We start from the raw sequence: 13,146 nt of genomic DNA, 5'->3' as shown, positions 1-13,146 counted from the left end.
AGCGGGTAGATGAACACAATCCGAGACCTCTTAAGTGAACTAAACAACCGGACTCTGGTCCGCTAAAATAGGTGGTCTCGGATCGCTTGCTTGCGAACTCTGGAGCGGTTCATGCTGTTGATCTCTTGTTGACAAGTATACAACTGTGAAGGGAAAAAAAACCGATGTATTCATTTATGTGATTGTATTTATTTGCATTATGGTAATATGGGAACTTATTCTTAGCCTTATTTGTTTTTTAATACTATTGTGTAAATGTGTTTGCTGCTGTGGTCAGCAGATGGCTATTTGTGAGGCTCAAGCTAAGATGTTGGTGTGATGATGTTTATTTGTGTGAAATTGTGCCTTAACGCATGCACAGTTCTGACTCTCTGTAAAAGTGGGCAGGTTTTTACGAGTGAGACATGCTACTATTAAGGGATCTTTGTTTCCTTCACCCTGACTTCCTGCTTTTTCTTCTTCTCTGTTCACTTCGAAGCATATGGGATGGCGTTACAGCGCCTCCAGTGTCCTTTGATTGATCGACCCAGAGATTTATTGTAAGTTTAAGAATCATCATGATGTATTTAACTGTAAGAAACATATACTAATATTTTGTATATTTATTTAAAAAAAAAACGTTTTACATAAATGCACATTTTTAGGATTATTCATTTGTTTTCACATTAAAAGAGAAAGTAAATGGTGGTGCAAACAGAGAAGGAAATTACAATTTAAAAAACTGTACAAATCATAAGATTAAGCAAATAAAACAGTGAAATGGTGCAAGCTCAATAAATAAAGACATTCTCATGCTTGTCCTGCAATCCTCAGAACCCTCCATGATGAGTACAACATTATTCCAACAAAAGGCATTGTGCAGTCTTTTTCAGCTCTGCTGGAGGAATTTGAAAAGTTCATTGAATCCATATAAATGGGTCACGTGTCATTCAATAAGATCCTGGAAAATAAGAACAACAACGTATATACATATGGTAAAATCACATAATCTTTCAAGTTAAAAAGCAATATATAAAAAGTTATAGAATAAAACAAGTGATAATAGCTCTTACGTCGTCTGAGTCCTGTGGGCAGACTGTGCCGTTGCTGCTGGTTGCGCTTTCAAGGTCCACAGTGATGCTGTTATCTTCATCCTGAATCCGGAGGTTGGAGAAACGATACACTGGGGAGCTGTAGATGGGGACATCAAACCAGAGTGGTCAGCTACCATTGGGTGCATAAAGGTAGGTGTGTGTGTGTGTGTGTGTGTGTGTGTGTGTGTGTGTGTGTGTGTGTGTGTGTGTGTGTGTGTGTGTGTGTGTGTGTGTGTGTGTGTGTGTGTGTGTGTGGTGTGTGTGTGTGTGTGTGTGTGTGTGTGTGTGTGTGTGTGTGTGTGTGTGTGTGTGTGTGTGTGTGTGTGTGTGTGTGTGTGTGTGTGTGTGTGTGTGTGTGTGTGTGTGTGTGTGTGTGTGTGTGTGTGTGGCTACCTGGTTCCTTGAACCACCCCTTTGACAGCGATGATGGCGGAGACGATAACTACCAACACGATGACTCCTGCTCCGGCACATACCAGGATCAAAACTAGCCTCTCTCGCTGGAATAAAACACAATAACTGTTATTTTCCTTAAAAAAAAAAAATCAGGAACAACTGAAGGTGCGCACACACACTCGTTAGAGCAACAACTGACCGCTGTGTCAAAGTGTGTGATTGGAGACGGGGACCTGGCAGGTGGTGGTCCGAGGCTGGGTTTAACACCACAGGGTCTGATGACTGTCTGCACTGCCAGCTGTAGATTGAATCCCCCCTCACACCGATCACTCGGGACCTTACGGTACCTACAAACACAGTCAGACGTGTGTGAGCATGTACAGGAGTCCCGTTTCCTCTTTTTAAAAAGGAGGGACTGTTATTACCCAGCTGTCAGAAGCTCGTCCTCCTCTCCATTCAGACAGAGCTCCAGGGTTTTATTTGCAGCGTTCTGTCTCACACACTCTGACGTGTTCACGTGCCGATAGTAGCCGTAATCACTGTTGTGAAATACAAGGATTATTTTCCATGACATTTGGGGTTTGAGTATGTCATGATATGTAGAATCTAAAACAAATTGACGTACCATACGTAATCTTCTCTGGTGCACAGGCAGGGGCTTTGCTTCTTGCTAACCACAAAGCCTCGGCCATTTCTGCACACACATTTCTTCTTTAGCCTCCTGTAGGTCTCTTTGACACCCAGGAGACAACCCTTTCTCTTCAAGTCTCCTTCGTCTGTAGCATGAGCCAACCACTCCTCATAGTCCTGGTCATTACCTGAAGAATCAAAGCATGAGCAATCAGAATGCAACCGTCATCAACAAAGAAAAGAGGCTAGTTATGACCTGGCAATACTTCAAGTGGATTTCCAAACCAGGTAACCCTGTAATACATATGTTACTAGAAGTGTGGTCAAAATAGGCCAAAAAAAAGGAAATGTTTATATGCCCATTAAGAATCTGCAACTGCACCACTAGATGGAGCCACATCCTACAAACTGTTACTTTACGTCTCACAGGTTCTTAGTCATTTGACTATGGAAAGTCCCAGGTAATGGCTTGTTTAGTTTCCGTAATGAGAAACTGCTATCCGGCTCCACTTCACTGCTGACGCACCTACCCCCAGGGAGTGATATATGTGAGCAGAGCGGAGTATATTGTAAAGAAGGCCTTTTGACTCACACTCTCTTGTAATGAGGCTCTGAAAATCGATGGTGACGACCACCCACATCGGCTGGCCGTCCTCCTCAGGCCTGAACCCCCACACGCTGACGTTCATGGCCTTAGTCCCCGGCTCAGACGCCAGGCCTGCGAAGAAGAAGGGCTGCTCGGTGAAGTTATACGACTTCCAGCACTGTCCCTCGTCTGTGGAGAACCTGGTAACAAGAAAAAATAGCAAATGGTAGAACATTCTGCCCTAAAAGGCTAAATAATACTGGTTTCAGTGGGCATAAAGTCAAAGGATCCGCTCAGTACTTGATAGTCTTGACTTGTCCTTCACGCCGAGTCTCCACAGCCACAATGAGACCCCCAGAGTCCAATATGCTGTAGTGGTGAGGACCCCTCAGTGTCCCCCTCCAGTTATAACCCCCGTCTGAGGAGACAAACACATCAGGATGCTGCGACGATGACAGAGAGTCACCCACTGTACCTGGAGAAGAGAGAAGATCACAAAAATAATTATAACTTAAGAGTCAGAACAAGTTACCCAACATATCCAAATGTTGTCATAATTGCAAAAGAAAAGGCATACTGTTTCATTACCATGAGCGATGACCAGGCCGATAGCAGTGGGCTCAGACAGAGCCACCATGGGAACGATGCGGTTCCTACGACTGTGCTCTCCATGAATGTGAAGGTTGCACTGGGAAAAAGACATGTGATGGTTCAGTGACAGACTAACCTGTACGATAGTAAGGTAAACACGTAGTGTACTGCAAGTGGGCACACTGGGTTTTACTCTTTCTCTGATTATAACATACATTCTTGACCCGATCTTCACATTCCACATTCTCAGGTTTGTTAAGCTGTCTCCACATCCCTCCTCTATTAAAGGAAATGACAGATCTTATACGGCCATCTGCAACAAAAAAAAACACATGAAAGTAATACTTCAGTATTTTCTCAAACTGAAACAAGTGATTAAATGGTTGGGTGACAGGTTAGCTGAAAGGCTGGCATTGTTGTACTTTTTTTATTGTCGAAAAATGGACGAAAACCAGCAATGTTTACATTACAAAATAACATTTTTCCTATTTGTAAAGGCCCAAAATAGCTGTGCACTGTAGTTCTTAACAAACTTAACTCAACATAAGTAAGTATTGCATCTGTATTTTGCTTTTGGTGGTACTTTGTTCAAGTACTGGAGGAATAATAAACATTTGATGGGAGTATTTACAGTACAAGAACAATGGATTAACTTGCCAATGTTCATATTGATCAAGGAACATGTCACCCATTGTGTGGCTCAATAATGCATTTGTAATAGTTTTGGACCACAACATTAAAGGGATAATACATTTCACACTAAGATGTTTCTTTTAGTTGAGCAATCACATTAGTTTCCACACAAAATAACCTACCTTTGTCTAGTTTATTAGTCAGGTAGACTCCTCTCAGTGAAGTGATGTTGGTGAAGTCGCTCTTCCAGTGCCCATCAAACAAGTGGCGCTCCAGTGATTTGGAGAATAAGATACCGCGATCATCTGATGTGTACATGGTTCCAAAGAAGGTGTCTGTGAGGAAACGGCAAACCGCAGGAAGGCTTTAGTAAGACACATGATGACACTTCTAATGACAAGGGACAAAGTTAGCCAGTAGCATATGTAGTTTAATGGAAATACATGGTTGAAGGCAGTCCAAGCAGACGTCAGGAATTATTAAGTACAACACTTTCAAAATGTGTCCTCTTATCAAAGGCTTCAGATTGACGTTTTCAGCATTGTTCCGCTATATGAATGCGGTCCATTTACCGTTTAACATTCGGAAATCAATGTAAAGGGTTCAACGTTTCAAATGACACTTTGTATGTTCATCTAAAGTGATCATTTGGAAAACTCCTGCTTCCCACACTTGATTTCACAACAGCAACGCACAGTAAAAAGTTGCACCACCAAACTGCCACCTGCCCAAGACAGCCTTATCACGAGCCCCCAAATATGTTACGGCCTCAGCGTAAAACAGCATTTTATGACTCGGGTTGTGGCGAGCAACAAATGTTTCACATACCAAACCCAAGGGAGTTTTTTATTTTTTATTTCATTCAAACGAAATCCAACACACAGTCCCGTTGGGTCTCATAGGTTCTTGGAAATGTGAGTCAGGGGTTGTTTGGTACAACATAGTGAAAACGGCTGCTTAAGTAACACTAGTCATTTTTAGCAATCAGCTGTAGTCGGTTAACTTTTGTTGGGGCTCAAAAAATGACATCCATAGACAGGTTTGGTCTCATTGTAAAATAAATGTTGGAGTGCACTTTTCTTAGTAGGTCAATGTCCTTAATTGAATGTAGTGAGGTGTGTCACCTTCAAAGAGAGTAAGCACCTGGGAACAAGTAATGCAACGCTGACACACACACATAATCAGCATAATAACAACAAGTCATCGTGTGTGTGTGTGTGTGTGTGTGTGTGTGTGTGTGTGTGTGTGTGTGTGTGTCACCCTGATCCCAACAAAAGATAAAGCCCCTCTACCCCATACCCCTCCTATTGATCTCAGCAGTACAAAAGTGCCATCACCTAAACCCATACAGCACTAACTGTATGTGTACTTGCCAGGGAAATAAATAATTAGAAATATGAGAATGGGAATCGAAATACAGGTGAATAAGAAAGCGAGCTGGGGGAGGGTTAAAGGAACAAGGCCGGGCCGCTGGACTTGTATGTACACACACTCACAGTATGATGGAATGATGTGTCAGCAACACGGAGAACTTGCAAAACCAGTCCTGCTTTTACCGTTAACATTTTCCATGACAACAAAAGGGGCTGAGAGAGCCATACATAATGCCCTGTTTTCTTCGCAACATTTGCAAATATGTGTCAAGCATGATTTTAAGTTTGTTTCATAAAAAGTATTACCTCCTGGGTTGTCCACGTGCATGAAGAGCATATCTACATCTCCGTCCAGAATGGAGTAGAACTGAAAACACACGCGTTCATATAGAGTTATAGAGCACATGCGGGTGAGAAAGTCTGTAATTGCAATTAATGAATAAACAACTTTATGATGACTAATTTGATCTTTGCCAAAAAAGCTTGGCTAATCGTCGTGAGAGAGATTGTGTGTTTGTGCTGTCAACAAGGTGTGTGTGTGTGTGTATGTGGGTGGGTGTTTCGCCATGCAGAACAGATGTGTGTTCAGTTGGTGTTGAAAAAAGGAAATGTTGCCATCAATGTTTTTACTCAAGACAAATCCACCTCAATAACCATAAAAAGCATGCTCTGAGAGTTTAAAACGTTCCAGACATCAAGGATGACTCATCGTGTGAGAGAAACATGACTAAGGGATAATTATATTACCATCTGCACATTCCCTGTGGTATGGCAGAGTATTTGTTATAATCTTTTGATACTACTGAAAAGGTCAAAAGCCAAGGCTCTCAAATAATAAATGTTGCTTTATCAGAAGTAGCTATAGCAGAATGTTGCCTACATAAAATAGTCTTAAATTGGCAAAATGATGATTGTAATCAGGAACTATCCATACAAAGAATAAGTAAACACTAGTCTGACTAGGAATTCATTACAAGAGTTTAGATTTTGATACTCTGGGCTTCATTGATATTAAAAAAGCGAGGTAAATCAGATTGGTGATTGTGGCCATTTTTAAATATTTACCATGCTCACATATCTGTATATGTACATTCACTGGATCAGAATTTAAGTTACGCTATTTTTGTTATTTCTATTCTTACTGTTAATACATTTCTATTATTATTTTATTACTTTATTCTTAATATGCCGGTGTATATTCCATGTATAATATCTGTGTTTCTTTCTTATCTTTTGCTGCTGTAACTGAATTTCTCTACGGGGATCAATAAAGGTCCATCTTATCTTATGAAAATAGAAAGGAAATGAAAATAAGACTTAATGTTTTTTCCCTTTAGTTACTACATATAGAGTAATTTAAAGTCTCTGCCAGTATGCATAGTTTCTCACCTGCTCAGTGGAGGCTGAGGGGAGCAGCGCCCGACTGAAAGTTTCTCCTTGGTCTGATGAGAAATACATGACACGGGGGGATCTCTGGGGGGACAGAATGCATCATTGCCTTTTTACTGTATGTGATTTGGCTAATATGCGTGTACACAGGAAGGTTAGTATAACCTACCGGGTCCTCCATCACAGAGAAGAAGAGAAAGGCTCCGATGTAGCCAAAACTGAAGATGTTTTCATGGATTGTGGTGAAGGTCTTCCCCAGATCTGTTGTCCTCTTCAGCACGAGATCCCCCCTCTCATCTGTCTCAACTGCGGCAACAAGAAGACTTAGTGGCAGGAAATGAGACACTCAGGACTCTTATTCACAAATTCTTCGCATTGATTTCATTTAATCAAGCATTTTATTTTTAGGGAAAGGGGAAAACTACATATCTAGAATGCTGTTTTTGATTGCTTATTACCTTTTCTTGCCTTTTTTCAATCGAATATAGAATGCATGCTGTAATCCCAGGTTCTATCTATTATCTATCTATTGTTTTTAATCATGTTTATGCTGGCGTGTTGCAGATGTTATCTTTTCTCTGATTTGGTATTGAGCATCACAAAGTTGTAATGTTCTAAAACATTTATGATCAGGTAAAAAAACAGGTTACATTTTATACTTTTTTGGGTTTATATTCATATAACTTCTTACCTGTGTCTTCTCTACTGAAGCTTAAGAACATATCAATGCCAGCCCCCCTTATAGAAAAACAAAGTTAAAAAAGGTCACAAACATGAAAAATGATGATTTACATTCTTAGCCACAACAAAACACACTGCATGTATAATATACTTTTTCTCAAAGGAAAACTGTAATTGTGTGACTGGCCAAAACCTTACAAAACATGGTTCTTCTAACATATGCTTTCTTTTAGAGCCTGTCATTTGGTGTGTGTGGTTTTGTTGCCTTTCATTTCTCACCATGAGAAGGAATGCACTCCATCATGCACTTTTGTCCACTTGGCACCAAAGTCCAGAGAGAGCCACAGACTGCCCTGGAAGTCAGGAAGAAACAGAGCAGTGTTTACCTTCACTTTAAGGTGTGGGGAGGAATAATGCTATAATATTGCCCAGTATTTTACACAGAGCAAGGAAGACCACCACATAAAGTCGTGTGACTAACATCAATGCTGAGGGCCACGAGGTAGTCAGGATTGAGGAAGTGGTACGTGATTCGCTGAGCCAGGTGGAAGGGAAGTTGGATGAACTTGAAGGTCGCTCCGGCGTCCGTGGAGGTGAAGATGATCCCTCCTGGGTGATCCACCACCGGTATATCTGCTGTCAGTATCACCTGTCAATCAAAACAGACATGACATGCAAAGTTGGTAGTAAGAAAGCAACATGTATGTCAGAAGAAAAATACAGTTTTACATTCTAATCTTTAAACTCTAACATTTAAACCTTCCTCAGTTCACAAATATACCAAATGTATAATGAGAAAGCAGAAAATATGTATAAAAACATCCACATTTTGAATATAAATAGTATGGGTGTACTTTTGTGGACAGAAAAGGCTAAACTAAGTGGTTTAAGAGAGAAGATGTGGCACCAGATCATCAGACAGCAGAGATGTCGTCACACTTTTTGTGAGGCCATTTCAAACACTCATGGCAACATGTCTGCTTCCCCAAACTCTAAGTGCTCACACAACGGATTCTCTACTCTTGACTTACAGAGCTCCCAGGTCCAACACTGACTTCAAACTCCTCCCTTATGAAGGTGTGGTTGATCCGATGGGAAATGTCATGAAAGGATTTTGCATAATCCGTGCTGATGAGAGAAAATACAATTTGTTATATGTTTGAGATGTGATCAAGATGGGCTGTGGTGCTCATGACATTTCTTATATTATATGAGATCCTTACTCACCTTCGGTAAAGTCGTGAGGAGCCTCCGGTCATGAAAGAATCTATAGGAGCACTAAACGTCGATAGCACCAGGGCGACCTAGGAAATACAGCAATGTGTGTTAAGATCTGTCTGTGTTGGTGTTTTGTCTTGTCTCGATCTGTCTGTGGTTTTCTGTCTGCGTTGTGTTTTGTCTTGTTTAGATCTGTCTGTGGTTCCCTGTCGTTAGTTTCCCTGGTGTGTCTGATTACCCGATTGTGTTCACCTGTGGCCCCTGTGTTTTCTCCTCCCTCCTCACCTGTGTCTTGTTTGTGTGATTAGTCTTGTGTGTATTTAAGTTCTGGTTTTTCTGTTTGTCTTTGGCGGTTCGTCTTGTGAATTGGCTTGTCCCCGGTGAGTGTTCTGTTCTGTCTTTGTTAGTATAGCCTTGAAATAAAGGAATGTTCATGTTAATCTGCATTTGGGTCCTACCTGCTTCACACATCGTAACATTACGAACAGACCAAGAATGGACCCAGCGGACAGTTTGTACGAGGTGGAGTACAATTTGACATGTTTGAGGAATGACTTTAAATATGCCTCCAGTAGTGAAGAGGGGCAGTCCGTTTTTTCTGCGGCACGCCAGGAGGTAACCTCAAGGCCCTGGTTGAGGGAGTTGCTACCCGAGTGGGTGGAGGACTTTTTTGGCAGCTTTGAGGTCAAACCTGATTCCCGGCCTGCTAGCCCCAGGCATGCTATCTCCATGTCTCCCAATTCCCAACCTGGCACCATACGCCTTGGTGGGTTCCGCCTGAAGTCAACCCGTGCTTCTGCCCCAGTTCCTGCTCCTGTCCTGGAGTTGTATTCCGGAACTCGTCTGGCTTATTCAGGCGGCTGCTAAGAGGAGTCGTCGCAAGGCCAGGCTAGCAGCCCACACAGCCATGGTTCCAGACCCAGTTCTGGCCCCAGCAGCCATGTTTCCGGCTCCAGAACCCCACCTTACAGCCATGATTCTGGCTTCAATTCCGGCCCCCGCAGCCATGGTTCCAGACCCAGCTCTTGCCCCAGCTGCCATAGTCCCTTCTCTGGTTCCCTCTCTAGTCTCTTCTCGAGTTCCCCTTCTAGTCCCTTCCTTAGTCCCTCCTCAGGTCACTTCTCGAGTCCCCTCTCTAGTCACCTCTGGAGTTCCATCTCTAGTCCCTACTCAAGTCCCTCCTCTAGTCACTTCTCGAGTTCCCTCTCGAGTTCCCCCTCCAGTCCCTCCTCTAGTCCCTCCTCTAGTCCCTGCTCTAGTCCCTGCTTTAGTCTCCTCGAGTTCCCTTCTCTAGTCCCCCTCTCGAGTCTCCTCTCGAGTTCCCCCTTGGTTCCCCTCTCGAGTCCCCTCTCGAGTCCCCTCTCGAGTCATGTCTCAAGTCCCTACCCAGTGTCCTGGTCCGTTGGAGGTTCCATTGGGGGTCCTGCCAACTCCATGTCCTGTCCCGTTGGAGGCCCCGTCGACTACTCCTCTGCCGGGGGTCCTACCAATCGTATGTCTGTCCCGTTGGAGGTCCCGCCGTCTACTCTCCTGCCGGGGGTCCTGCCAGCTCCTTGTCCGTCTCGTTGGAGGTCCCGCCGACTACTCTCCTGCCGGCGGTCCTGCCAACCCTTTGTCCTGTCCCGTTGGAGGTCCCGCCGTCTACTCTCCTGCCGGGGGTCCTGCCAGCTCCTTGTCCTGTCTCGTTGGAGGTCCCGCCGACTACTCTCCTGCCGGGGGTCCTGCCAACCCTTTGTCCTGTGCCGTTGGAGACCCTGCAGACTACTCTCCTGCCGGGGGTCCTGCCAACCCTTTGTCCTGTCTCGTTGGAGGTCCCGCCGTCTACTCTCCTGCCGGGGGTCCTGCCAATCCTATGTCCTGTGCCGTTGGAGGCCCCGCCGACTACTCTCCTGCCGGGGGTCCTGCCAACCCTTTGTCCTGTCCCGTTGGAGGTCCCGCCGTCTACTCTCCTGCCGGGGGTCCTGCCAGCTCCTTGTCCTGTCTCGTTGGAGGTCCCGCCGACTACTCTCCTGTCGGGGGTCCTGCCAATCCTATGTCCTGTGCCGTTGGAGGTCCCGCCGACTACTCTCCTGCAGGGGGTCCTGCCAACCCTATGTCCTGTCCCGTTGGAGGTCCCGCCGACTGCTCTCCTGCCAGGGTTCCTGCCAATCCCGTGTCCTGGTCCTCTTCCGTGGGGGATCCTGCCGAGGCCTGTCCCACCAGCTCCGACACCGGGTCCTGCCCGGCCTCCGGCGCTGTCCCGTCAGCGTCTTCCTGCCCGGCCTCCGGAGCTGGCTGGTCTTCGCCCTCGAGCCCGGCCCTCTGAGAGCCCGGCCCTCTGAGAGTCCGGCCCTCTGAGAGCCGCAGTCTTCACCCTCGATCCCGGCCCCCTGAGAGCCACGGCCTTCGCCCTCGAGCCCGGCCCCCTGACTTTCCCGGCCGCGGTCTTCGCCCTCGAGCCCGGCCCCCTGAGAGCCGCGGCCCCCTGAGAGCCGCGATCTTCGCCCTCGAGCCCTGCCCCTGAGAGCCGCGGTCTTTGCCCTCGAGCCCTGCCCCCTGAGTGCCGCGTTCCTCGCCCTCGGGCCCGGCCCCCTGACTCTTCCTGCCACTGCCTTCGCCCCTCCATAACCCCCTTTTCAAACTCTGCCTTGCCCCCGGGCCGTCCGCCGGAGACCCCCCTTTTGTCTTGTCTAGATCTGTCTGTGGTTTTCTGTCTGTGTTGTGTTTTGTCTTGTTTAGATCTGTCTGTGGTTCCCTGTCGTTAGTTTCCCTGGTGTGTCTGATTACCCGATTGTGTTCACCTGTGGCCCCTGTGTTTTCTCCTCCCTCCTCACCTGTGTCTTGTTTGTGTGATTAGTCTTGTGTGTATTTAAGTTCTGGTTTTTCTGTCTGTCGGTTCGTCTTGTGATTTGGCTTGTCCTCGGTGAGTGTTCTGTTCTGTCTTTGTTAGTATAGCCTTGAAATAAAGGAATTTTCACGTTAATCTGCATTTGGGTCCTACCTGCTTCACACATCGTAACAATGTGGTTGAAATGATTTTATAAAATATATAGTAATCTGAGTAGACATTTTTCTAAGTATGGGCACAAACTGTATTTCAGAAAAAAATTTCAAAGAACAACTTCAGAAATATAATATTTACGAATAAAGAAATTACAAACATAAGACCTTCCAAACACGTTTCTGTCAAGTAGACAGCACAGTGTGTTGATGACAATGATCTGACCTCTGGTAATGTTAGACACTCACCCCTGTACCATCGCCCACCCATGTGAGAATCACATGGGCGCCATCATCCCCGTTAAACCCTGTCTGGAAGAGAGATGAAGAGATAATCATGTAACAGCATCTCTAAAGTAAAAAAGAACTCGATTGATTAAATAATACAAAATGCCCATTTCCTGTGATGGCAAATGGAGTGAATGGGCTGAGAAATATGATAAACAAACAGTCATTTTATCATTTTAAACAGTTGCTATTTAGTATCATTATCATGCTTGGGTTTATTGTTGGTTCCACTTGTTTCTTTCACAGTTTCACTACTTAATTGTGGTTTTTCAGAAACGTCTTAATTTAGATATTCTGGAACAATGAAAACATGTAAAAGAAGCAAGAAAAGATTATAACTTTTTGTCCTAGAAAAAGTTAATCTGTGCTCTGAAATTGATTTGTCATGTCTAATTAAAGGTAGTTATTGCAAATGTATAATGCATATATATGCACCAAGCCTCTCAGCTTCATATCAATATTTAACTCAAACACACCTCACCTCTTGCGTATTGTCATCCAGAACCCTGTGCTCGTCAGGGGTGAGGGGGGTCCGACAGGAGGTGAAAGGAGGACCGTGGAAAGGCCTGGGGGTCCCAGAGGAGCTGCTTGTGCCCCTCCTCTGGCGTGCGCGCCCTTGGCCCTGGCTCTCATCCTGCTGAGTCCGGCTGAAAGTCACCGTCCTCCCCCCGCGGCTGCTGCCTTCAGCCCCCAGGAAAAGGACGTACACCCCACCGAGGACCACCAGTCTCCAGATCATATCCGATGCGAAAATAAGGGGATCTCACCAAAATAAGTATCCCAGTGACCGAGATGCCAGCCGAAACTCGGTTATTTGTGCTGAGCTCTAACAGCTAATGGGGGTGGGACGTGCTTGGACATAAAAAGTGCTGCCTCCTCTACCAGCAGGTGTTTCTGCCCGCATCCAGGTGACCTGCACGTATAGACGGATTTACATTTCAAGTGATGGAAACGCACCTTGTTGCCGTTTGCAACCTATGCAAGAAAGGAGATGTGGGAATCAGTGTGACGAATTGTGAGATAATACGTTGGAATAGAAAAACGAATGCGTAAGAAGAGCAAAAATGGAGAAGTTCTTGCAAGTTGAAGGAGGCGTGAATGCAGCATATCAGACGTTTTCTTCCTTGTAGTTGGCACCACTGAACGTTAGAGGACGCCACTTATTCGACATAACGCTCCCTGCTGACGGGTAAGGCTTTTACGCACGACATAACATGGTTTATGATTCTTGTAGTGCGGTTTCAATATATTTCCAAAATGATGATACTTAGGTGTGTGAAACCACTTCTCACTAAGAAATCTGAAGACA

General features: G+C 45.0%; 1 protein-coding gene across 1 annotated transcript; it reads right to left on the bottom strand.

The window, feature by feature from the left end:
* Positions 1–600: 600 nt before the first annotated feature.
* Positions 601–12,877, bottom strand: LOC117444858 (sortilin). The gene is made up of 21 exons (XM_034080234.2): positions 12,319–12,877; positions 11,799–11,861; positions 8,580–8,656; positions 8,384–8,480; positions 7,834–8,001; positions 7,632–7,705; positions 7,363–7,409; positions 6,841–6,977; positions 6,672–6,755; positions 5,589–5,649; positions 4,092–4,244; positions 3,492–3,589; positions 3,274–3,373; positions 2,986–3,160; positions 2,692–2,885; positions 2,095–2,287; positions 1,895–2,008; positions 1,669–1,816; positions 1,467–1,573; positions 1,053–1,170; positions 601–940 (listed from the first exon to the last, which is right to left on the bottom strand). The coding sequence occupies exons 1-21, from the start codon at positions 12,574–12,576 to the stop codon at positions 926–928; spliced, it is 2,481 nt and encodes an 826-aa protein (XP_033936125.1). The 5' UTR covers positions 12,577–12,877; the 3' UTR covers positions 601–925.
* Between the last annotated feature and the right edge of the window lie 269 nt (positions 12,878–13,146).

The sequence above is a fragment of the Pseudochaenichthys georgianus genome, unplaced genomic scaffold (assembly GCF_902827115.2).
Source record: "Pseudochaenichthys georgianus unplaced genomic scaffold, fPseGeo1.2 scaffold_963_arrow_ctg1, whole genome shotgun sequence".
Classification (NCBI taxonomy): domain Eukaryota; kingdom Metazoa; phylum Chordata; class Actinopteri; order Perciformes; family Channichthyidae; genus Pseudochaenichthys; species Pseudochaenichthys georgianus.
Note: the sequence above shows the minus strand (reverse complement) of the source record. Positions and strands in the feature narration are given on the sequence as shown.

Bases quoted from the DNA above. Each gene is read 5' to 3' on its own strand.
- LOC117444858 (XM_034080234.2), bottom strand. From the start codon at position 12,576: ATGATCTGGAGACTGGTGGTCCTCGGTGGGGTGTACGTCCTTTTCCTG. The intron at 7,706-7,833 runs GTTAGTCACACG...CCTGACTTCCAG, and splicing joins TCGTGGCCCTCAGCATTGAT to GGCAGTCTGTGGCTCTCTCT. The intron at 1,817-1,894 runs GTAATAACAGTC...CTGTGTTTGTAG, and splicing joins GACGAGCTTCTGACAGCTGG to GTACCGTAAGGTCCCGAGTG.